This window comes from Aptenodytes patagonicus, chromosome 4 (assembly GCF_965638725.1).
Source record: "Aptenodytes patagonicus chromosome 4, bAptPat1.pri.cur, whole genome shotgun sequence".
NCBI lineage: Eukaryota > Metazoa > Chordata > Aves > Sphenisciformes > Spheniscidae > Aptenodytes > Aptenodytes patagonicus.
The window spans coordinates 70,323,059-70,346,650 of record NC_134952.1 but is presented as its reverse complement, the minus strand read 5'-3'; the positions used below and the strand labels follow the sequence as shown (position 1 = coordinate 70,346,650).

Sequence of the window (23,592 nt, the reverse complement as noted above, 5' to 3'; positions counted from 1 at the left end):
AAAAGAAGAAGAAAAGAGGGAGCGAAACATGAGAGCCCTAGTGAGCCGCAGCCGCCGCCGGCAGCAGCGGAGGGGGCATCGCCCGGCCCGGCCGCCGCCGCCGCCGTCCCACCTCGGGGACACCCTTCCTATGGGACGACAAGTGAAGGGCTGCCGCCGCCCGCTGCCCGGCCCGCCCCGAGCCTCGGCGCCTCGGCGCGGCAGCGGCAGCTGCTAAACCTGTGCCCCTTGCACAACTTCGCCGGCTCCGAGCATCCTCCCGCCGCGCCGCCGAGCCGGGGCTCGGGGGCTTGTTCCCCCGTCCCTGCCTTTTCGCGTCCGCCTTTTTGGAAGCGGGGGTGACCGAAGTGCTTTCCTTCCCTAGGCTTTTTAATTGCTACTGTTACTATTCTCCTCCAGACTTTCGCCTTCTGGGGGAGGGAGGTGTTTTCCTGATCCGAAGTGCAAAGAAAAGTCAGTGGGATTCCCCTCCTTCTCCCCCCACCCCCTCTTTTTTGGGTGCATTCACGCGCTCCCTCAGGCATGATGCTCAAGATGCTGCCGTTTAAGCTGCTGCTGGTGGCCGTGGTTCTGTGCTTCTTCGAGGGGGATGCCAAGTTTGGGGAGAGCGGCGCCCGGAGGAGAAGGTGCCTCAACGGGACCCCGCCGAGGCGGCTGAAGAAGCGCGACCGGCGGGTGCTGTCCCCGGAGGCCCCGGGCGGCGGGGAGGCGATGTGCCGCGGCCTCTACCCCCGCCTGTCCTGCTGCTCCCGCACTGACGCGCAGGGGCTGCTGCACGCCGAGGCGAAGGTAGGCACCACCTAAGGCCGCTCTGGGGTTGGGGGGGAGGTTTTTGGCTTTTCTTTCTTTTGCGTGGAGCCCGCGCACCAGCCGCCAACCTGCTGCGTTCGCGGGCGGGGGGGATGCAGCGGCGGGGGGCGACCGTTTCTGCCTGGGAGGTGAGGGCGAAGCAGAAACACGACGCTGGTGCTGATTTATTTCCTCGGGAGGCGCGGGGAGCCCGGCTGCAGATCCGCTGCCCTGGAGGGGACGGGCGCTCGGCGGGGAGAGCGCTTTGCTAGCCGGCGGGTGTGCGTGGAAGTTACTTTTTGTCCGCAGCGCCAGAGTTTCTGGCGGTGGCTGCGGCCCCGGCCCCCGGCCCCCGGCCCCGGCCTCGTCCCGGGGCGCCGCGGTGGCCCGGTGCAGCGGGGCCGGGCCGCCCGCAGGTACCGCTGCCCGGGCGCGGCTCCGGGGGAAGGTGGAGGAGCCGGACGGGCTTTGGCTGCCGTCCGGGCACTGGCAGCAGCGGGGCTGTCGATTCACTTGGCGGTGGTTTCCGGTTTATTTTTCTGGGGCGAAAAATCTTGTCCAATTTGCGCCACATGTTTAGTCAGGAAGGTTTTTGGATAGGAGGTGGTGCCGGTGTACCAAAAGTCTGTGATCTCCAGCCTCCTCGGGGCCCCCGTATTACTGACGATTACGTCTGTCGGCTGCGAAAGACCCCCGAAGTTTCCGCTTTGGGACCCCGGTCTAACAGTCCTCGCTCATGACCGGTTTCTCACACAAGGTGCCGTGAGACAGTCTTCCTTTTCACATTACCTGGCAGCCTCTGCCCAATTTCAAGCTGCGGTCATGTGAAGGGAAGCACCTCCTCTGCTCACCGATTTCTTAAAATTGTCAGTTGTCTGCATCCTTTAGCAAGTTAAATTCTCTTTATCAGCCTGTTGCTTAGATTTTCAAACGCGCCGGTGCCTAACCCTGCAGGACCGTGTTTGATAAGCTCTGCTGTGATGACCAGTGTTGCATCCAGGGGTACGCACAGGGAGGGAAGTTGCTGAACAATGTCATTAAGAATCACTGCACGTGAAATAAACAATCAGGTGTCTTTTTATTTTTTTTCTTTTTTTTTTTTTCATCCTGGTTTAGGTTTAATTAAGAATTCCTCAGTTACAACTCTGTAGTTGTCAAGGTCTGAGAGACTCTTGGAAAACTTGTGTTTCAGTCTTGCTGGCCCAAGCATAATAAAAAAAAAATACCCAGCCTGAATCGAATTTTTATGCTCAGTTCACGGTAGATTTCACTCCATTCTCATGTAAACAGCTTCTACGAATCAACATATGTGTCTGGGTGGTATCTCTCACTTTGTTTTGTAACAAAAAGCCATATTGCATCATTTAATTTGCTCAAGTCATGCAAATAGGAAAAAATCAATAGGACAAAAAGGGGTCGACTTATCCTCCTCCCCACTAAACTGCTGCCCACACACAGAGTCCTGTTGCTTATGGCAAAAGAATAACAACAACACCATTGTGTTTGTTAGTTGGTTCACTAATGGGTGAAACTGGAGAACATCATTCTCCTTCAGTCCCCAGCTCTGTCCAAATGTTCATGCCTTTTGAGGGAGCATTTGTCCTACCCCCTCTATTCCCAGATGAGTGAGAACTGTCTTACTGCAGGTTTTCAGCTGCAGATCTCTCTTTATTCATACCATATGCAGCAGCAGTTTGAGATTCAAGGCAGATATATTTCTTCATGTTGTCTAGAGACAGTGTCATTAAGCTCCTGTGTGATAATTGAATTCAACTATAAACTAACCACACACAGATAACCTGAAAGATCTAGCTGGGAAAAAGGAAAAAAAAAAAAAAAAGGACTGGAAAATATGTCCTTAATTCACCCTGTTGCAATGTCTCGGTGGCATATATGCTACCAAGATTATTCAATGCTTGGAGACCCTTGTAGTAATTGGCTGAATGCAGTAAATTGGAAGTTGAATTTTGGTTAGTTTTCAATCTCCAGGCAGTTGAAGGGTTTATTCTCTTCTTACTATTCCTTGAAAATATCTTTTAATTCCCTTTGGGTGTTTTTTTTTACTAACGGTGCTAAAAACCTGATAGAAATGTGAGGAATTGACCATATATGCCACAGTAGCTATTTCTGAGCTGTTGAACCTGTTTTTTTAAATATAAATTACACTTTTTAAGGAATATTATTTTACAAGGTTTTAAAATCAGACTGTTTTTCACCAAAGATTAACATTTATGAAACTCGCAAATCTGCTTTATCATATCAATGTATGTTTAGAAAAAATGTCAAGATATATGTCATTTATACCTGAGAGAATGAGGTGGTCATTCCATAAAAGACATGGCAAGCTATTATGGAATACATTTGAATGGAACTTTTCTAAAAGCACATTTTTTAAGCTGTGTTCTACTACAGTTCCAAACCCAGCTTTTTTAAACTCCATCGTATATTTACACGATGGAGTGGCTATGACATTAACAGAAATCTGAACGCTAGCTTCTTTAAAAAAAAAGATAAAAAATGAGCATGCTCAGTGGACATTTTCGTAAGAGCTTCTTGGTTAAGGTGCCGGGTCTTTGAGAATTTTTGACCAAATTATTGATCTGTGTTTATAATGAAAACACTACCATTGCCTACGGTTTTGGGAACAAAAATGGAGCTACCATAATGAGCAGATACAACATTGCGCTGGCTCAAGTTAGATTTTTGCATCCTGTTGTTGACATTTAACTCTTTGTCTTCTAGTTTTCTGCAATATCCCCTTGTTCATGAAGGGCTACTACATCCCAGGCAAACATTGTAATACCAGTTTTTCTAAAAGTTTGCTTACAGCCGGACAGGCAAAGAAGTCCTCTCTACCTTGGATGGTTTCACAGCCAAGGCTGTCAAGGAATGGGTGAAAAGTAATTGTTTTCAAGTGTGCCCTTTTACAATCATTTGTTTGCTCTGGCTCTTTCACGAACAAAGGCTATTGTTGAACACATCCAACTAAACAAATAACTCATCTTGGGGTCCCTTTAACAGCTGCCTTTGTACAATGATCTATTTACATATTACCCTAAAATTGAAACCGAACTCTTTAATGACATAATCCAGCACTATAATACAGAAGAAGCATATGTTCAAGCCAACAGCTGAACAATCTCGTAAGCATATGATTTTTAGACATAAATGCTTGTATATCAAATACGGCTTAATGCAATGACTTGTTTCACTGTTTTTTTTTCTGTTAACATCAAAATTATATTGCCTTTCTCAAACTAGATATGACAGAGTACACAAAACAGATGACAATATTCAACGTAAAGAATTTCTGTCTATTGTGTCATCTTGTTTCTTCTTCTTTGCACTATTCTTTTTGTTGATAAACCAATTTAGTATGCTATGCTTTCCTGCGCATTCCAGGATTTATCTTACCTTTAGTCTACCTGTTTTACTTTCGTGTGGCTAGAGATGAAAGGATGATCTTACAGATGTTGTAAATTAGTCAGCAGCAGGCATAATCATTATTAGGCATGTTGCAATAAATGTTTGGAAGTTCTACATATTTTCCAGAGCACAGTTAGTTTAAACCACTGCAGTTTGATGGTTTCACATACGACTTTAAAAATTGAAGCAGGAAATTAGTTTACATTTCTTCAAAAGACCAAAGCCACTGTCAACTTTAAGGTCATTTTCAAAGTAGAGATCCAACAGAAAAAGCTTCATTCAAATAAGTATTTCAGCTTTCGCTTAAAACTGGTTTAACATACTCCAGGATAAATACATTATCGACTTACTGAAATTCAGAATAGAAAGGTTGTCCTATCTCCCAGGCAGGACAGAGTTATACACCAGACCTCACACAGAGCAAATGTTATCACCCTATTTTGCCTGAGCATTCTAAAAGTTAAATAACATTGTACTTGATTTTCAGATAATTGATTGACTCTCATTCCTTAATCTTCCGATTAGCTATTATAGGACCAAGATTCATTCCAGAAATGACATGAGGGGGTGAATTCCTGTGGTTAATTCCTGGATAGCAGCTGCTCAGGGGGATTAGGATCCTTTTGTCTTAACTTTGAGGACTGAAATGTTGGCAAGCATTACTTCTCCTGTATCACCAGGCAACATCAATTACGTTTTCCACAAGAAACAGTAAATTAGCTTTGCTATCCTGTAATTTTTTATTTTTTTCCCCCTGTTCACAATGCGTTCTGGAGTCTTCCAGTAGAAGTACAGTTTTCTATCTGCATCACTGGGGAGTTAATTCAATAAACACACTGAATATTTACCTAGTAATACCTTGTGTTTACTTGTACTTCTAAACACACCATCATACTGCTACCACAAGAAAGCCTACTGCCTGAGATCAACTCCCTGATGAAAACATCTGAGACTTTTGCAAAGCAGGTGATACTACTGAATGTAGGCAAGTACTTTGAAGAGTCTGTAGTCATGATGTGCTTTCCTTTGGTGGAAACACCAAAATAGGTCATTTCATCCTTACTTCAGGAGAGCTCTCAGCTTCTTGCTGACATAATGTTCTTAAAAATTAGCATTTATGGATAGTGCTTTCGATCATCCCCTACTGGCTTCAGACTTGGTTCTATTTGGCAGACAATGACTTGACTGAATTATACAGGCCACTTCCCATCAGAACCACAGCAACGCAAAGAAGGTCAGGATACCATCATCCCTTAAGAAAGTCCAGCTAATGCAGAAGATTGCCTCAGCAGTGTGGATTGCTGCAAGCATATAAAGTCTGTTCTCTACTACCTGGATTGCAATCCTAGGCAGTATTGTCAAGTTCAAAGTTTTAGTTATTATGTATTTTGGTTATAGTTTATTGTAGTTATCATTATATTTTTAGTTCCTGTCTTCAAGGCATTTTCCCCCAGATCTACCATATCTAGAACAACATCTGAACCTCAAGAAAGAAGACTAAGGTTAACAGTTCTGCTGCTATGGCCCAAATGAGCAGTCTAGCATAAAGAATCTAAACTTTTCCAGGAGAGAGAGGGCTGTGGCTGTGGAAAGAATTCCCCAACAAATTCAGGGCCAATGCAAACCTTTCGCCATACATGCAATATGCAATTAATTGATTACTGTCTTCAAGGCTTGGGGGAAAAAAAAAAAGAGACAAACCCTTTCCAAAAGAAGATGTGAGACAATTATATTCCCAAGAAGGGTCTGAAGAGAGATAATAAACCACACGTGGCAGATGTTAGTCACATTACTTAATTGCAGGTGCTATGAAGCTGAGGATAGTCTGAGAATAGTAGTCTAAAGAACAGAACATTTAATGCATTTAACGATCCTGGCAAATCTGGAGGAATTCTTTTTGAAGCCAATGGCAGCTCTTCCAGAATAAGGGTAGAAGCCAAATGGTGTTCTTCTGATCAGTGGTCCAACTTATGCCACTAAACTTTAGTGCACGTTTCAGATGGCCTTTTGACAATATATGTATGGTAAGATTAAATTTTCCTGGAAAGAGTTTGTCTTCTAAATTAAGGTTCCTTTAAATAGGATTTTGTGTACAGGCCACGTGTAATATTTTGAATACGTATCTGTTTAAAACAATGGAGAGTGCATTTCTCTCAAGTGTTTGAGGTTTATGTAATTACGATCCCTAAACAAAATGCTGAGTTCAGAACTGTGTTATCAAAGTACTGCATCCTAGAAGAGAGCCGACCTATGAGACAGCATACTCAAACATATCAAGAGTCTTCATGCATTGAATAACTTATTTTATCAAAAGTAATTTAGATAATTCCCTTCAATGTTATGTTGCAAGGGAATGACATTGGAAAGTCCTTCTACAAATTAACTCAGAGATATGAACTATAGCAAAACTGTGTCAATATTTTCAAATGCGCTATTTACAAATATTTATAAATTTTGCAGAATACAAATATTTACTGCATTAATATTTCTTAATATAAGTGTCTTACAGTCTTTGTTTATAGCTGTGTTAAATAAATAGCAGAAAAAAACTGAGCTTTGTTTTTGCATTGGATCAGATTCAGTCCCTCTCAACTGAGAACACATTTCCCACTACCCACCATTGGGATGAATGATCAAAAAACAATCCATGTGGTTAACAATAGATTAACAAAGTGCACTGCATTCAAAGACTAATAAAGACAACTATGCTGTTTTCCATTATTTTTCAAGATTTGATGACATTGCGCTCCTTAGGCTCCTGTGTTTACTTAAACACATCATCAATCGTGGTTTCGTGCTTCTTCAAGTACTATGCATAATGTACGCTCTTTTTTCAGGACAAAGTTACAGTTTCAATATTGAGACAAACAAGATGTTATGAACAAATTCTACTTTTTCACTTACAAAAAGAAATGTCTGAAAACATACAGCTTTTCCCACCTCCAAGTAGTTTGCATTAGAGAGAGGAAAAAGCAGAGCGGCATTCAAAGCATGAAAAATCCAAGGCACCTGCTGAACTCCACAGCCGTCATTTCAGTAGCCGGGCTGCGGTATCGTTCAAGACACACCTGTTTAACAAATACCTAGATACGGTTTTTCTGATGTGTTTTGATGGTAGAATTTTAATTTTTAGTCTCTAAAGACTTAATAGGTCACCTTACAAGTTAGGTTTTTAAGTATTTCTCATAAGAGAAGTGGGTAGAAGGCCTGCTGCGGTAGCTCCTCCTTATGTAAATGATCCCTCTAGTTCAGAGATTGCCTATGTGATTAAGAGATTGTGGGCATGAGTCCATCAAATAACTTGAGTACTATTATTCTTATCTGAGAAAGAGAAGCAAGCGCTCAAAATCTTACTGTACTAATGACATATTGCACATTTCATAGTAATAATTTTTGCACTTCCGGAACGGTGACATGAAACATGATTTATACTAACTGTATTTGTTCTGCTAGCATTATTTATTACATTAGATCATGCAATCTTTTTTTCTGTAAGATGGGGAAACAGGTCATATGTTTATTTGTCTCTGGTTTGTGGCTTGCAGATACTTTCTGTTACCAACAACACAGAATGTGCGAAGCTACTGGAGGAAATCAAATGTGCACACTGCTCACCTCACGCTCAGAACCTATTCCACTCACCTGAGAAAGGGGAAACACCTGAAAGAGAGCTAACTCTTCCCTACCTGTGCAAAGACTATTGTAAAGAATTCTATTATACTTGCAGAGGTCACATACCAGGTAAAACCTATAACAAAATACGGGGCTAGAGGATGTCTGTTTTGAAATGTTGATACTGCCTGAGTGGTTATAGATCCAGCTCTTCACTGGGTAAAATCCCCATTGATATCCAGGGGATTTTGCCCAAGCAAAGACAGAATATCTCAGGGTCTTCACAGCAGATCTTATGTAGCGAGGTAAATATTTTGAGCACTTTCTTGCCACCGTCCTATTAAACTCTCCATGAAACACAGGATTGTTTGTTGTCAAAGGCACCTGAAACTGTTACCTTTGCTGAAATATTAGCGTGTTCATTCAAATAATGTAAACAAGCAGTTGGCCATCCAAAAGGCTATTCTAAATGACAGATAGCTTTAAAATGCAAGAAATAAAAGATGCTGGCTGTTTGCTGTAGACTCTAAAAGCTGAGGAGTAAAGTGTTTTTTCTGGTTTTGTTACCCTAGAAACTGATGTTTTTTCCACAGGGTTTAAAGCCCATTGAAATCAAAGGGAGCTATTCGATAGACTTCTGTGATCTTTGAATCGCTTCCAACATGCTGTTAACAACCAAATTCTTAACTAACCTAACACTTCCTCACTGTAGTCAGTAGAGTTAGCTGGACTAACCAAAACCAGAATTTGACCTGTGTTGTATAAGGCAGTCACCAAATGTGTGCTATCACTTGTAACTATATCAACAAAATAACCACAGAAGATGGTTCTTTTAGACATACTGTCTTAATACACTATCATGTTAAATAACTTCTTTGGTATTCTCAATAGTAAATTATTTATATGTTCAAGACTGTAATTTTTAAACTGTGCTTTTTTCCCTGTCCAAACACTACTTATAAATAATGCCACACAGGAGAAAATAATTAAACTGGTTAAGTTTCTTTTTTTTACTAGCAACACAGACTGGAAAAAAGAGTTGATAACGATATGAAAAATGAATTTGTGAATAGTCATTTTTGACATATGAACACAGCTTTGTAATATAATATAAACATATTTGAGTAAAGGGGATAGTTTAAGTGGATGAGATTTGGAGGAGGGTTTTTTAATTCGGTGTGTACAGTGTGTACTTGTTTTCTCTGAAATCCCAAGAGTGCAGGGATTTTTTTCAGCGTTCTTTTATTGACGTGAGAAAACATTTTGAATTTACTTACTTTTTCCCTTTACTGTGGTTTAACATGTATCTCAACCCATTCAAATATGAAAATATTATTATTGTCTTTATAAACTAAGAGATGTTTCTAAGGCTTTCTTAAACCAGCTGTTTCTTGCTCTTTATCACATTCCCCAAAGCAAAGCAGAATAGATCACAGTTGCCAAGACTGCCTGCTGAACAGCGATAACAGATTAGATATTCTAAATGTTTGGCCCATATGAGAAGTCAGCACAAAGACTTTTTTTGACATGAGTTTGTAGCTGGTGCAAATGATTAGCATATTCTGCAGAGCAAGTCCCTCATAGTTGTTTTGTGAAATTCTGTGTTTCTGAGGAAACATTTTGTTTAATTGGAAAAAGTGAAAGAGGGAAAAGGGAGAGAGAAGGAGGAGGCGGAGGGAGGGAGAGAGAATGAGAAAGGGCTGAGCAGCACAGGAGCTATAGCCACAGGAACCTCACTCCTCAGATCAACATATGTGGTGACGAATGACAAATTTATTTTTCTACAAAGTTTGTGTATATGTAAAACTGCTGAAGTGCATCAAGATGTCAAGTGCTTTTCGTGACCACCCAGGTTGCCTTGAAAGATAACCAGATGAAAGCATAACTTTAGCACTGGACAGAGCACTGTGCTTTGCAGGAAAAGAGCTTACATACTTTAGCGTCAGTTAAAATAGGATTTTTCCTACATCAATCAGATGCTAATAATCATTCTAAATACTTGTTCTGAAAGTGGGTTGTACTAACAAAAAGTTGTTGCATACTTACATCCACCAACAGGGTTAATTTGGTGACTTGACTGGTACATATGGTTGTTGATACCTATACTAAGATTTCCTGAAGGTATTAATTAAGTAAGATTCAGGTCCCTCTTTTTGAGAAAATGGCCTATAGGATTTTAATATAGTTTAATAGTCTTATACATTCTAAAATATAAATAATTAAAATAACAACTTATTTGGGTTTTCTATTTTACTTGGGAGACCCGTATATCCATAATAATATTTATTGCAAAAGAAAGAAAAAAATAGAAAATGTGGAAGCTATGTTTCCAGCTTAGCCTGGAGGATTAAACAAAGAGTTGGAAATTAACAGGCCCCGAAACCCAAGGTCTCTGGCAATGATTCACTGTGCATTTGTTAAAAAGTCAAATAATTACTCTTCCTCCATTAGGGAGTGCTAATTGTTTCTGAACACCAATACAAAGGAGCTTAAGGAAATTGCTGACTACAAAAATAATTTTATCCCTTAAGTCCTGCACAATTGAGAAATATTATTAGTGATTTAAGATAGGAAGCATCTTTTCTGGAATTGAAATTTTGGCGGTACATATTAACCAAGAAGACTGAGAAATTACACATCAGGTTTTTTCATGAGTTAGCTCCAGAAATTTATTTATTGTCCTGTCTTTTTTTGCAAAGACGAAAACTCTAGCAGATCCTTGGTTAACTCTTTTGAAGACAGCAGTTTGCCCACCAGTTATGACTGTATCAGAACTTCCATTGACTTCTTTAGGAATATCCAAAGAAAAAGTGGACCCAATTTTTTATTCAAACAGAATAATAACGATAGCTGTTAGGATTGTATGGATATGTTAATGCAGGAGGGTGTAATGTTTCACAAAGTCTATGAGATTAGAACTTCCCTGCTTCATCTCAGGTGACTGTTCTCATTATTTCTCATCCGATCTTTACTGTAAGACTCAGTTTAAGTGATTACTGATGGAGACACTGGAGTTAAGTGACTTAATGAATTATCTTCAATCAATATGAATTTTAAGTTTTCCAAGGTCATAAGAGAAGACTGTCTAATATTTATTATTAACATAGCTAGTAAAGAAAGGCACGGCTGATTCTCCCTTTAGGCATGAGCAGAAACTTGATCCATGCCACTGAAAGTGACATATTCTAAGGAACAAACCTGTGCCACAGCCACGGTGCGTTCTGCCATCCAAGGACATCGGACGGAGTTTGAACTATGTGCTCTCCGTTGTTTTCATTTGAAGAAATGGGTTCCAGATGATTGTGGGTGAATTCGGATCCAGGCCCAGATCTGAATCCAGGCATTACCGGAACAGATGCTTGATATGAATTTTTTAACTCCAAACAGGGGCACCCCAGCTCAAAATGCTGGAAATCTAAGAAATTCTGCAACCCACACAACACTTCCAGAAGTTCTAACATAGTCGACTAATAGCCACAGTCAACATAGTCAACCTGCAGAAAAATACTAGTGGCTCATAATGTTGCTACTGCTAACAAGAGCATCAAGGGGATTAACCCTGGCACTGCCTGTGTACAGGTACGTGCAATGTGTGAGTATGACAAGAGAGCCACTAGTCACTTGAAAACTAGTAGGAAATGATGTGAGCTACCACTGAACTTACTACATTTTGAAACAATCAGTCTGGAATCACTTCTTTTATTTCGTTTTCACTGAGAGCTGAGAAGGGAGAGGAGAATGTGGTTTTTGTGAACGAATTCACATCTAGGTGTCAAAAGTACAAATCAGAAAAAAAAAAACCCAACCCAGGAAAACGCTTCTTTTACACAATACTGAACTGTATGCTCAAGGTCATAGCAGGAATAAAGCCGGTGAGCCTGATTTCCAGATGCTCTCTCAGTCAGTGTAGGTCTACTCAGATGAGTGGATGGTGTTTAATCCTGTGTGCAGTGCAAACAAGGAAGGGAGTGAATGGGAACTTGACTTGCTGTAAAGACCGGGACAAATGCTACCACGACGTTTGAGTTGTATATCAAAGAGAAGAGGCAGGGGGATGAGTAAGCAGGGAATCCAGTGAAGTGGAATTTGGTGAAGGTAGGATAGGAAGGAAGATACAGTGTGAGGAATAACTGACAGCAAACACAAGTGGAGAGAGGAGGTGAGGATCAGCTCCTGATTTTGAAAAGGCTTGAAATCATGCAACTTATTCCCACAGTTTTTTATAAAGGCAAACACAGAAAGCCTTCACTGTAACTGCCTTAACTGAAAAGTCTGTAGTTTGATTCTTATTTGCAAGACAGAAAGTTTTAAAAGCATAGAAATGCAAGCCTGTGCAAAATCTGACATGTACAACACTTAAACATTATGTTTAATCTTCCTTTGTGATTTCAGTTTTCTTTGTTAACATGGGCACTGCTCTGTCAACACATACACAGCTGGCAGGAAATTTGTAATGATATGTATGAGTCTTTTAAAATAAAGTAATAAGTACAGAAATTCACACAGGACCAAATGTTGCAGTCCTTATTAGGCATGGTTCTCATAGAGGACAGTGACAGAGCTGTTGAATAAACTCAGACTGAGCAAAATGATCTTTTTTTTTTTTTCTCCAAACAATTCTAGTGCTTAGGGGCACTTGTCAGGGACCATTCTTCTGGACACTCTACAAACACTGAACAAAATGGCAAATTCTACACTAAAGACCTTACAATCTAAGCACAATAAAGAAAACATTAAATGGCTACAAGCAGATGGGAGAGTAGAAGCAAACGTTTTTCTAACTGCCTTTAGTGAAGCTGTTAGTATGTTGAATCTAGCATACATAACACAAGCAGATTTTTTTTTTTTTGTAAATTACTGTGGTTTTGATAGAACAAAATTCCATCCCTAATACACAGGTGAAACTGTATTTACAGAGGTTACATTCCTTCCAGTAATGCAACATTTTAGCAATTTACTGGCTGATTTTCATAGTTTAATTCAAACCCCCCTTTTTACGAGCATTTCTAAGGAAAATGGAACATAAGCCTTATCCTTTGTTGGAACCTGCTGATGGGTTTGCTAAATAGCAAATGCTATTGCATTTGCAAATGCAGTGCAACATGTACTTAAATGCATGACAAAATATTTCATAAGGAAAAGGGATTAGTCTTACATATAAGCAAAGGCATTGCATAAGGCATTAGTCAAGTGAGTTTGCATCTGATTGTTATTTGAAATGAACATGTACTGAGTAAACAATATGATCATAATATGCTCTCAGTTTTTCTGACTAAAGATAACATTCCAGCCAAGAGTAGTTTATCTTTAGTAAATAGTAGATGGTATACTTGGAAAATTCTAGAAATGCTTAGAAATTGTACACTTCTAATTTGCTATTGCATTTGCTTGAATGACCCACTGTGCCTAGAGAAATAAATTATTAAAGACAAAACTGTGCATTTCTTAAGTCGAATAATTCAACAGCAAGATTTTAGATTACCTTTGATTTTGGCATTATATCGATAAGCCTTGGAATACTACTCCGTGATTATATCAGAGTTCCTCTTCAGTTGTTCCACTTGAAATAGTATCTCCCATTTTCTCCAAATAACTACTATAAATTAAAACCAGCTCCTCAGAGATGATATTTACTGAAGCTCCAAATCATGGTAATTAAACTTTTACACCACAACGCACTACCACGTGTTTCCAGATATTATTTTATAGAAACCAAAGGCAGGCTTTGTCGTGTTATTTTTCCAATATTTTTAAAGGAAGATGCATATGAAAAGAAGTATAGTTGGGTGGGAAAGGCTTTCCACTCCACAAAAATTCTGGGATCTAAAAAATTTTCCTATTCCACATAAGGAAGAAATTGAACTCTTTCGAAATTTTCCATGAAGAAAGCCACAGAGAGACCACCCCAGGATAGCTAATAAAGTCGTTGTTAGGACATTTACTTGGGAAATGGGACACTTAGGGTCAAACTCTTGCCTGACAGATGAGGGGCATTGACCTGAATATTCCTCTTCCTAATGAAACACCCTAATTACAAGACATTGGAGTATAGTGATACGAGGTTTGCTGTCTGTTTCTCTCTTTTCCATTTAGACCAGAAGTTTGAGTTGGGACCAGAAACATCATCTTAACTAAAATTTTGTCAAAACTGATAATGTTTCTGAAAAAGGTTTGCTTTTAAGAAATTGGGATTTTCCAGTGAAACACAGCTGTCCCTGATCAGCTCTTATTGTACGTTGTAAGCCAGAGGTTTATGGCCAAGATCTATGGATTACTGCGTTATTCACAAGTGGTAAAGCCGTGCATAAATTAGGCCTCTCATTCCAATTAAGTGCTAATTCTGTGTATCCTGTGAGTTATGTCCTGGACCACAGTACATCCTAACACAGTATGCCAATAATGCAAAGAGGAATGAAGGTAACTTAAGACACTATCTTAACAATGTTTTAGTAAAATAGTACACGTATAACTAGCCAAATTCTATCTTCTTAGATTTAATACTAATTATTGAAAACTGGATAGAAATGACTAGAAATAGGTTTGTGGCCAGAAATAGATACTTTTGCTGTCATTAAACATAGTGTAATATCAGTAGTGGCAGGGTTTTTCCTCAAAGGCTCTCATTTTACCAACTTCTCGTTTCCCTGGGTCTTCGAACTCCTTCCCATTTTAATGTAAAACCTAAAGACCACCTTTCGCCCAAGCCAGCTTAAAGCCAGCTCCGATGCAGCATGAGACATATCCCCCTTTTCAGGGGATGGGGGCTGAGGAAGTAGACCTCGCGATGGGACACCCACTCTAATGCTGGAAGTCAACCAGAGGCCAACTGCATGTCAACACGGTGCAGTTTTCAGCAGTGCTTCCCGCTTTCTGAGACAACTAATTATTCACCTCTCCGACTGATGTCCTTTGCTGCCAGCATTCCACAAAGTCTTTACTGCATGTCTTTTACCAAAGTCTTTACTGAAATTTTTACTACAACAAGCCACTTAAAAAAAAAAAAAGTTAAATGAAAGCTGCTCAAGCTATTTTACAGCAGATACTACACTTGATTAATAGGGTTAAAATTAGCGAAAAGTGTATCACAGCCTCAACTCTGAACTTTGTCTCTTAATTTTTTAATGAGTGAACTGTAGTGTCATTTTGAATGAATTGGTATTTTTATTTAAGCACACTGAAAATAAGGTTTAATACAAATACAGATAAGTAAACTATAAAAGGTAATACTCAGTTTGTATTTATGCAGAGCAGGCCTTTTTTGCAGATAGCACTTTGTTTAAAATGACTCCTTTTTCCACTCAATATATAATCTATTTAAAGATTAGTTTGATGGCACAAAACTGCAGACATGACAACACGCTAAACATTTGTATACTCTTTTGCATTTTTAAGGTTTTCTCCAAACTACAGCTGATGAGTTTTGCTTTTACTATGCAAGAAAAGATGGTGGTGTATGCTTTCCAGATTTTCCAAGAAAACAAGTGCGAGGGCCAGCTTCTAACTCCCTGGACCACATGGAAGAATATGACAAAGAGGAAGAGATCAGCAGGTTCATAAAGATAAATGCTGTTTAATCTGAAAAAAAACCTTAGCAAAGCCTGTGGTTTTCACAGTGAAACAGCTCAGTGTGTGCTTATGCTCAGCAGCTGTGTTTTCCAGATGTTACTTTCTTTTGCTGCTGCTAATGTACGTCAAAAGAGAAAGTTACATTAGCTTCAATATTTCAGTACCATTTGATATTTGCGTTGCTGAAAAGGTGTTAGAATACTGGTTTGATCCACCCTGTGGATCTTGGTTATGGTCCACCCTGTGGATCATACATAGTTCTAGGAAGTAATTTCTACCTGAATTTAATGTTACTAACAACTACAATAAGTTTATTAGTAAAATATTGATTTCATGATTTTCAATTTATTTCATTCATGTATTTTTCTTTGTGAAAATAATTAAATTAGATTGTCAATTTTTTTAAATGGGTTTTAGAAACCAAATTTTGTCAAATTGCTGGGATTTACTATGTTTATTGTATGGTGGAAATTTTTTATTTATAAATTGTTCTCTTTTTTACCAAATTTTTTCTCTTCTATTCCTCTACATTTCAGATCTAAGATGAATTAATTTTCTCTTTCTTGTATACAAACCAAATTTTGCTCAAGTGAAGTTCAAATTGATTTTCAGTATTATCTGCTTGCATACATTCTAGGAAATAATTTATTCTGGATTGTATAACTGTGTTTTTAATTTCACTGCAGAACAATCATTTTATCTTTTAGGGACATTGTTGTGTCATGGTTACGAGAAAGAAGGAATTTCTCACTATTTTTTAAAATTTTTTTTAGAAAACACAAGCACAACTGCTTCTGTATTCAGGAGGTTGTGAGTGGACTAAGGCAGCCTGTTGGAGCAGTACATTGTGGGGATGGATCCCATCGCCTCTTTATTCTTGAGAAAGAAGGATATGTGAAGATTTTCAGTCCTGAAGGAGACATACTCAAGGAACCTTTTTTGGATATACACAAGCTTGTTCAAAGTGGAATAAAGGTTGGATTTTATACTTATTTCTACCTGTTTATATTTTAGCCTGTATATGGGGAAAAAGGGAAGAAATGTTTTTCAGAAATTAATTTAAATAATAAAAAAGAAGAGTAATGACAACAGACACTACAGTTCTATCTGGCAAAGAAGTGAAAACTTCCTTGTTTCTGGAAGGGAAAACATAGCATCTTGTAACTGTCATCACATTTTTCTCTTTCCCTTCATTTTTCCCTCACTTTAAATTCAGAAGAAACTATCCAACACCAGCATCCCACAGCATTATCTTTGTATTTTCATCCTTTGGGCTCATTTCCGTCCCACTGAATTCAGCCGAGTTTTGCTGTGATTCCAGTGGGAGCAAGTTTGGCTCAGGGCCTCCCCTGACCTGTGGGTGCTCAGCGATGCCCTGGGAGCCGGACACAGGAGGGGGCCTGGGAGCGCTCAGGGACCCCCGGGAGAGGGGCAGGGGTGCTCACTCCCTCTTGGCTCAACCTCAAATGTGGCACAAGCTGCCCTTGGTGGGAGGCTGCTTTAAAACAGCATGTATTTGAGATGCACGTAAAAAGTGACTGCTTGCGGGCGGGTTGGTGCAACAGCTTTCATTGTGTTTAATGGGAAGGCTTTCACGGCCAGGGGAGTGAATGCTGAATGGGCACTGATGGGAGTACATTGGAGGGTGGAGGTAAGAAATTACATCTAGGTATGGGGTAACTACTAATGGAAAACTCGTAAGCCTGTTGGGGGATATTTTACTTTGGGAATGTCGTAAGTGTTGTTCCATGTTGATTTCTTGTCACGTTTTAGAGTGGTAATGCAAGTAAAATCCAGATACATAAAGCGAATTTAAATTGTAATCGGGTTTTGCCTAGAACAGTCAGGACTATATATCATAAAGCCTTCATGGATGAAAGATATATTGACATACTCTTGACAGAGTAATCTTTAATAATAATTGTGACAAACCATATCGATTTAAAATGCGTAGCACATGCTAACTAATCATTTTGTGTTTCAGCTCTAAGGGCAATAAGCCAATTAAGATAGTCTTTTCCGAGACAAAATCTCAGAGATTTTTAGTTTGTGTTGGAAGAGAGAGAGAAGTTAAAGATATTACACCTTTTTCAGGAAAAGAACCAATCTATGTGATTCTGTGATTTCCTGAACACTTCCCTTTGTGCCTCTGTAGCTAACCATTATGTTCAAGAGACCAAAATAGAAGGAACTTATCAGGGGTATTTTTGAACATCGATCTACGGCTGTTTCATATTTCTTAACTGAAAATTCTGATAGTTTGTACTTGTGAAAAACTGACACTGAAACTTTCCACAGAACTGCTATCAGTCCCAAACACACCTTCCTTGAGGAAACTTTTACAGCTGGAACTTAGAGGAAAGGCTAAATAGAAAACTGATTTTCCATGCTTCTTAATAGGCCATAGCCTGCTTGATAAGACTCTCAACAGCTACCCACAGATTCAGATTCAACTTTTAGTTCTGTTTTAAATCAGTGACCTGATCTTTTTAGTCTTTACTACCCTAACCATCATATAACACTCTAAACTGGATCTGTTTCAACTATAACATTTTATGTAAATAATTTGATGTTCTCTAAGCTAGAAAGTCTAATTCAATTCCCTGAGATAACAGTCCAGTGACTGAGGATAATTGTATTGCAGTGTTTAATGCAGGCTGGCAAGAACGGAGGCTTTATGTACTTCACAGGTAAGGAGAAAGGGAATGTGCCTAGAAGCAATACTCCAGCTCTTAAATAGAAGGGGGACAGAATTTGAGGAATGAGTACATTATATAAAATAATAAATAAATAGAATAAAACAAAACCCACATAATCCAAATGGTAGTTTTAAAACAAGGGTTCTTAAACATTTTTATGTTTATCCCCTGCAGTCTGATTCCTATAATCATTATCCATGGTCCTTTACCTACAAGGATGCAAGATCACTGTGACAACGGTAGCAATTATTCCATCAAAATAGACAACTTGAAGGGTATTTGATTTTACTTACCTGTTATAAACTTTAAAACTAGAAATCAGTAATGGAGAATACTATGTGGATAGACAATTTTCCAGCAGGTAGTGCAGATAGTGTACAGCCAGCAATTAAAAAAAAAAAAAACCTATCTAAAACACTGCATCCACATGCAAAGTGTGAGAATCGCTGAATGTGACCTCTCTGCTTACTCAAGAAATGCTTGTAGTGTCAGATAGATGAATTTGTATGTATACATTTTGCTCGATGTGCCTGATTCTTCTCATATAGTGGTGTAAGTGAAAAAGTAAAATGAAATCAATTAATTTTTAGTTGTCCCTGGTCAAACTTAGGCCCATATGTTCCAGTGAAGTGTTTTGCCAAGGTAACAAGTTGCCTTTTTTGAGTCCTCTGTTCTTTTACACAGATTCATAGATTTTAACCGAAATATCTAGTCAATTCCTATATAACATCATCCATGTAATGTTATTCTTGAATTAACGTAGAAACCCTTCATTGATGTAAACAAAAACTGTTCACCTCTTTTCCAACCTCGGAGCAAGAAAAGGCAAACAATTCTTTTTCCCTAAAAAAAAGTGTAAAAATTTTCTCTCTTATACCCACGTGTCTGAAAATAGCAGTTTCTGTTAAATTTTTGTCTGTATCTGAAATACGAACAAATACTTCACTCTAGTGACAATAGTAAAAGTATTTTTTCAAACTTTTATAGATATATGTTGTATCCAGTAAATAATTACAATAATAATTATGCAGCTGTGGTTGAATGAAAAGTAATTTAAATTGATGCCTCTGAAAAGCATTTTGGACAGCTATCCCAATAAGATATTTTTAATGTTGATAGATGGAGTAAAATAGCGGTGGTTGATTTTCTCTTCTTTTTCTAATGTAAAGAGGAAATTTAGGAGTGATAAAATCATTATATTGTGACAAAGCAGCAAATCTGTTGCATCATGATTTTCCAAAGAATATACTTAAAACTATCTTGAGGCTGATATAACCAAGAAACAGAAATGACATATTTCCTTCATAAAAATAATCCTGGATTTTAGTGCTGATCTCACTAACATCATTTTACTCATCACAGCACTGGCAGTCAGATAAGGAGGAAAACAATATACAAAAACAGAGGAAGAGAGGTGACTGCATTGTACAGCAATCAGCCACGATACCCGCCTAAAAAGATGCTGTTTTGTTCCTCTAATGGAACTAATGGTCCCCGTGCTGATGAAATTCATTTTGAGCCCCTAACATTGCTGTGAGCAAGCTTGTAGGGCTTCTTCACTGGTCCTGCTAACCTAAGCACATAAACAGGATTATCTGGAGTTGCTTCTTGTTGGTCGCTCCTGTGAAGGTCTGTGGATATAAATGGAAATTAAGTAAGAAGAGTGGTACAACCTGATGCATATGTTTTATTGGTCCATTGGCTTTTAATGTTCATTGAAGTCATTGAGGTCTCTGCTTGAAAATGGTTGCTGCAGTAAAATCTACTGACACTTATGTGATTTAATTTTAAGGAGTTCAAATAAAAGAGAAGTGATAATTTTATATGCTGCCAGTATCTCAGAAGGAATTGGCACAAGCATGTAGAAGTATTTCATAACAGAGAGAGATGCCATGAATGGATGATGGTAGCTTGTGCTTCCTGGAGGCCCTAGTCAAGAGAAAATTAGATGCAGGATTCCTGGAGATTAAAAAAAAAAAAAAAAAAAGCTCTGAAGAGCTTAAGAAACAATTTTTCTCTGCACATCTCCCAATTTCTAATCCTCTTTGACAGCACAGTTAGCAGGAATGCTTTTTTGATCTTCTATTTTTCAACTTAGTTGGTGGAAGCCATGAATGGATCTTAACGAAGAAGTTGCTAATTCAACATCTGTGGCTCCCTCCAATATATTTTTTGTCACACTGGCTACATAAGCATTCTAGTATGTGTGGATGGATTGAGCACTTGGCCAAGTCCCTCCTGTCACCCTTAGCCTTTTCTTCCCTGTCTCAAGAATGTGGTGAAAAGAAGGAAGCTGTGCACCTCAGTCTTGCCCCAAAGTTGAGTAAGGACATGAGTGAGACACGCACCTGTAACTCGAAGCTAGGACATGCACCTGGGCTCAACTATTTAGGAATATATATCCCAGTGTAGTGGAGAAAATACTGATTCCATCACCTGTGCCCATTAATCTTACAAAGTACCCTGAGTATGTGGCATGTATGTAGAAGAAAAGAGTAAGCATTTACCAGAAAAAAACCCTAAAGGTCTGCTTCCTTGTTCTGGTGATTTACTGCTCCATTATGTTGTGGTGAAGAGAGTTGTTAGTTACAGAGCAACATTTTACAGTTGTTCCTTCAAAGTTATGTAGCAAAGACAATTTTTTTATGAAAACATTAGTACCCATTTTTTCTTTCGGACTGATTTTCACTACCGTTATTTTCTTTTTGTTTTAAACTATTGTCAAGTAGAAGAGAGGCAGAAAGTTTGAATGAGAAGTTATTGAACTAATAATGGTAATACTTTGATTTCACTGGCATTTAAGGAGACCTCAATCAATTATCAATAGAAAACAGTCCTGATGTATCTGAATCTATTGTCAAAATGTTAGGCAAAATAATTAAGTGCTTTAAAAGTATTGGGCAAATATGATTTTAACCCATAATGCACTCAGCAGAAAAAAAAAGGATCAAAACATTCTAAATACTTGAATTTAATGATTTCTTGAGATGTAGCAATGCTGAATATGTTATTATTACAAGATCAGTCACCTTGTACTCAAGATTGTATCTACCTTAGAGAAAAATGCTGAATGCTGTAGCAGTTCTCCAAATTTCCTTACTCCTGTGGCTGTGTTTTATCTTATTAACTGTATTATTCCTAAGATTTGGAAACCTTTAGATTAGTAGCAGCCACCATAAAATGTAGCACAACCTATTACATCAATTTTCACTCCCTCTCTTGTCTCCTGAGCCCAAAACCAGGTATTGGTCTAAAATATATTGGTCTAAAATACATTGTTTGGAAGGGAAGGCATCAAGGTATGATTTGGCAACAAAAAAGGAAGAGGCTACCACTTCTCTTAGGAGTTAAATGCTATAATCACCTTTCAAAATACATTCTGAAAAGCTAAGTAGCTCTAGGGCTGCAACTGTTAGTCCTTAAATCATTTTTGCGGTCCTTCCCTACAATCATTCAACTTCCCAACATCCTTTTAAAATGAAGGACCTCGGAACTGTACAAAGTAGCCAAGTTTACATCTTACTACTGCCAATGGTAAAATCAAGTCCCTGTAGTTACATGGTAGTTTTCTACTTATAAATCCACCGACTGAATTAGCTCTTCAGGTATGGAATTGCAGTTGGGATTCACGTTCAGTTGCTTTTCACCTCTGATCCTTAAGTTATTTTCAGTTTATTGCAACTATTTTTGATTGTGACCAAGCTTTGGTGTAGCTCTGGTGTGTATCTGCTGACTACAGGGTCATAAATTGTGCAGCCAGCAAGAATAGCTGCATTCTGTTGCACTTTGCCTCACACAGTGCCTAGGGTAGAAACCCCTACAAAATGGGTATCCTTAAAATTGCCATTTTGGAATTACCACTTGTACTTGTGTAGAGATCTTTTTTTTTTCTTTTTCTTTTTTTTTTAGCTAGTAATAAAATATTCTTAGTACATCTCATGGGAATACTGTGATCAAGGCCAAAGCCTCTGAGGAAGGAAAGGGCAGGGCAGGGGAGGGAACGGAAAAGGGACAGAAAATCTCAATGAAATCGTATTGGAGATCACTGTTAAGAATACATTAGTTAGACTCCTTGACCTCTGTCACCTTCTTCTCTACTCTAAGACTATGGTTTTCCTTTCCAGAAACACTTAAATTTTAACAGAAACCTCCCCTAAATCCTAAGTTATAATCCCCTTGTTATTTCATCTTACTTTCAAATTAATCAGTAAGACTAGTTTATATGGTTTTTTTAATTCCCAAAGTTTTTTAAATGCTATATTCCTATATAATTCCTTGTAAATATTTTAACAGCCAATTCTCTTTGCAGTGAAAAAAATATAGAAATATCTGACAACAATTATTTTAAGTGTATGCTCAGCAACTTTCCAAGTAATAGTCTTAAGAAGAGTTAAAAGTTAGATATATTCCTTACTGTTTGTTGGTTAGTTTTTATATCAGAGCACAAATACTTTCAGTCCTGCAAAGTCTTATTCATGAGTGATCCAGTGATTCAGGTAGGAATCTTCCGTGATGCCATGAAGAGTGCTGTGGAACACAGCAATTCGTATATTCAGTATAAGGCTATGAAACTAGACTGTCAGGAATTAAATATGCGAACTATGCCCCTACGAGCCAATTATTCCAGAGCTTCTCAGGGTCAAATGAGCACCTTGTCACCATAGGCACCTTTTTGCAGGGATGCAGGATTAGTAGTCAAACTTCTACTATGCCTTCATGTTTGTATCACGACATAACATTTAATCACATGAATACATATTACTCAGATCATTCAATATAAAATACAAATAAAAAAATAGAAAAAATACCACTACCTCCAGCACCGGCACAGCATGTTTCAAGGAGCTTATAATAGGTTGTGCAGCCTTTGAAGTGAGGAGTGCTACTACAGAAAACTACAAACCAGTGATAAAATCTATTTAAAACTTAGTGTGTGAATAGAATCAGATTGTTTGTGTAATTTGCTGAATTGTATGCTCAATTCTATCATTGATAAAACTTCTCACATATTCCTCTTGGCAGTGGATATGTACATTTGTTTTTGCATCACGTTGATGTACAGACCTAAGTTAACACGTGCACTGTCTATCGATACCCACAGGATTTATGTCACTGACAAAAGACCTGCAGTTCATGCTAATCCTTCCATCCAAGTCCAGTAATTTCAATCAATTTATTTTCCTCTGAATTCTTAAGTGGATGAGGGTGAAATCAATGAAGGTTTCTTGAACTTCTTCTTTGCCTTGACGTGACAGAGCAAGCTGGGCTGTCTTCCACTAAGCACTAGTTTCTACTCTCGGCAAAGGTTATCTTCTGCTCTCTGCTCCCTAGAAAGCCAAACTTATAGTGGCTACTAAATTCGTGACCAATTGCTCCCAAACAGGATTATTTTGATGCATGGAGAGAAAGGGGAGCAGTGGAAGGATGTACTTCTCTCCAGGCTTTAGGACTGAAAGGAGAATTGGGATATAGAATCTAAATTTCTTCCTTCTTCAACCTA

The 23,592-nt window shown here is 38.7% G+C and overlaps 1 protein-coding gene across 1 annotated transcript in view; it reads left to right on the top strand.

Annotated features, from left to right (window-relative positions):
• Positions 1 to 522: 522 nt before the first annotated feature.
• The window catches only part of HHIP (hedgehog interacting protein), a 71,587-nt gene continuing 48,517 nt past the window's right edge, over positions 523 to 23,592 (top strand). The window contains exons 1-4 of the mRNA XM_076337665.1: positions 523 to 789; positions 7,761 to 7,956; positions 15,220 to 15,376; positions 16,167 to 16,368. Of these exons, the coding sequence (XP_076193780.1) occupies positions 523 to 789; positions 7,761 to 7,956; positions 15,220 to 15,376; positions 16,167 to 16,368 (822 nt within the window). The remainder of the gene's footprint in view (positions 790 to 7,760; positions 7,957 to 15,219; positions 15,377 to 16,166; positions 16,369 to 23,592) is intronic.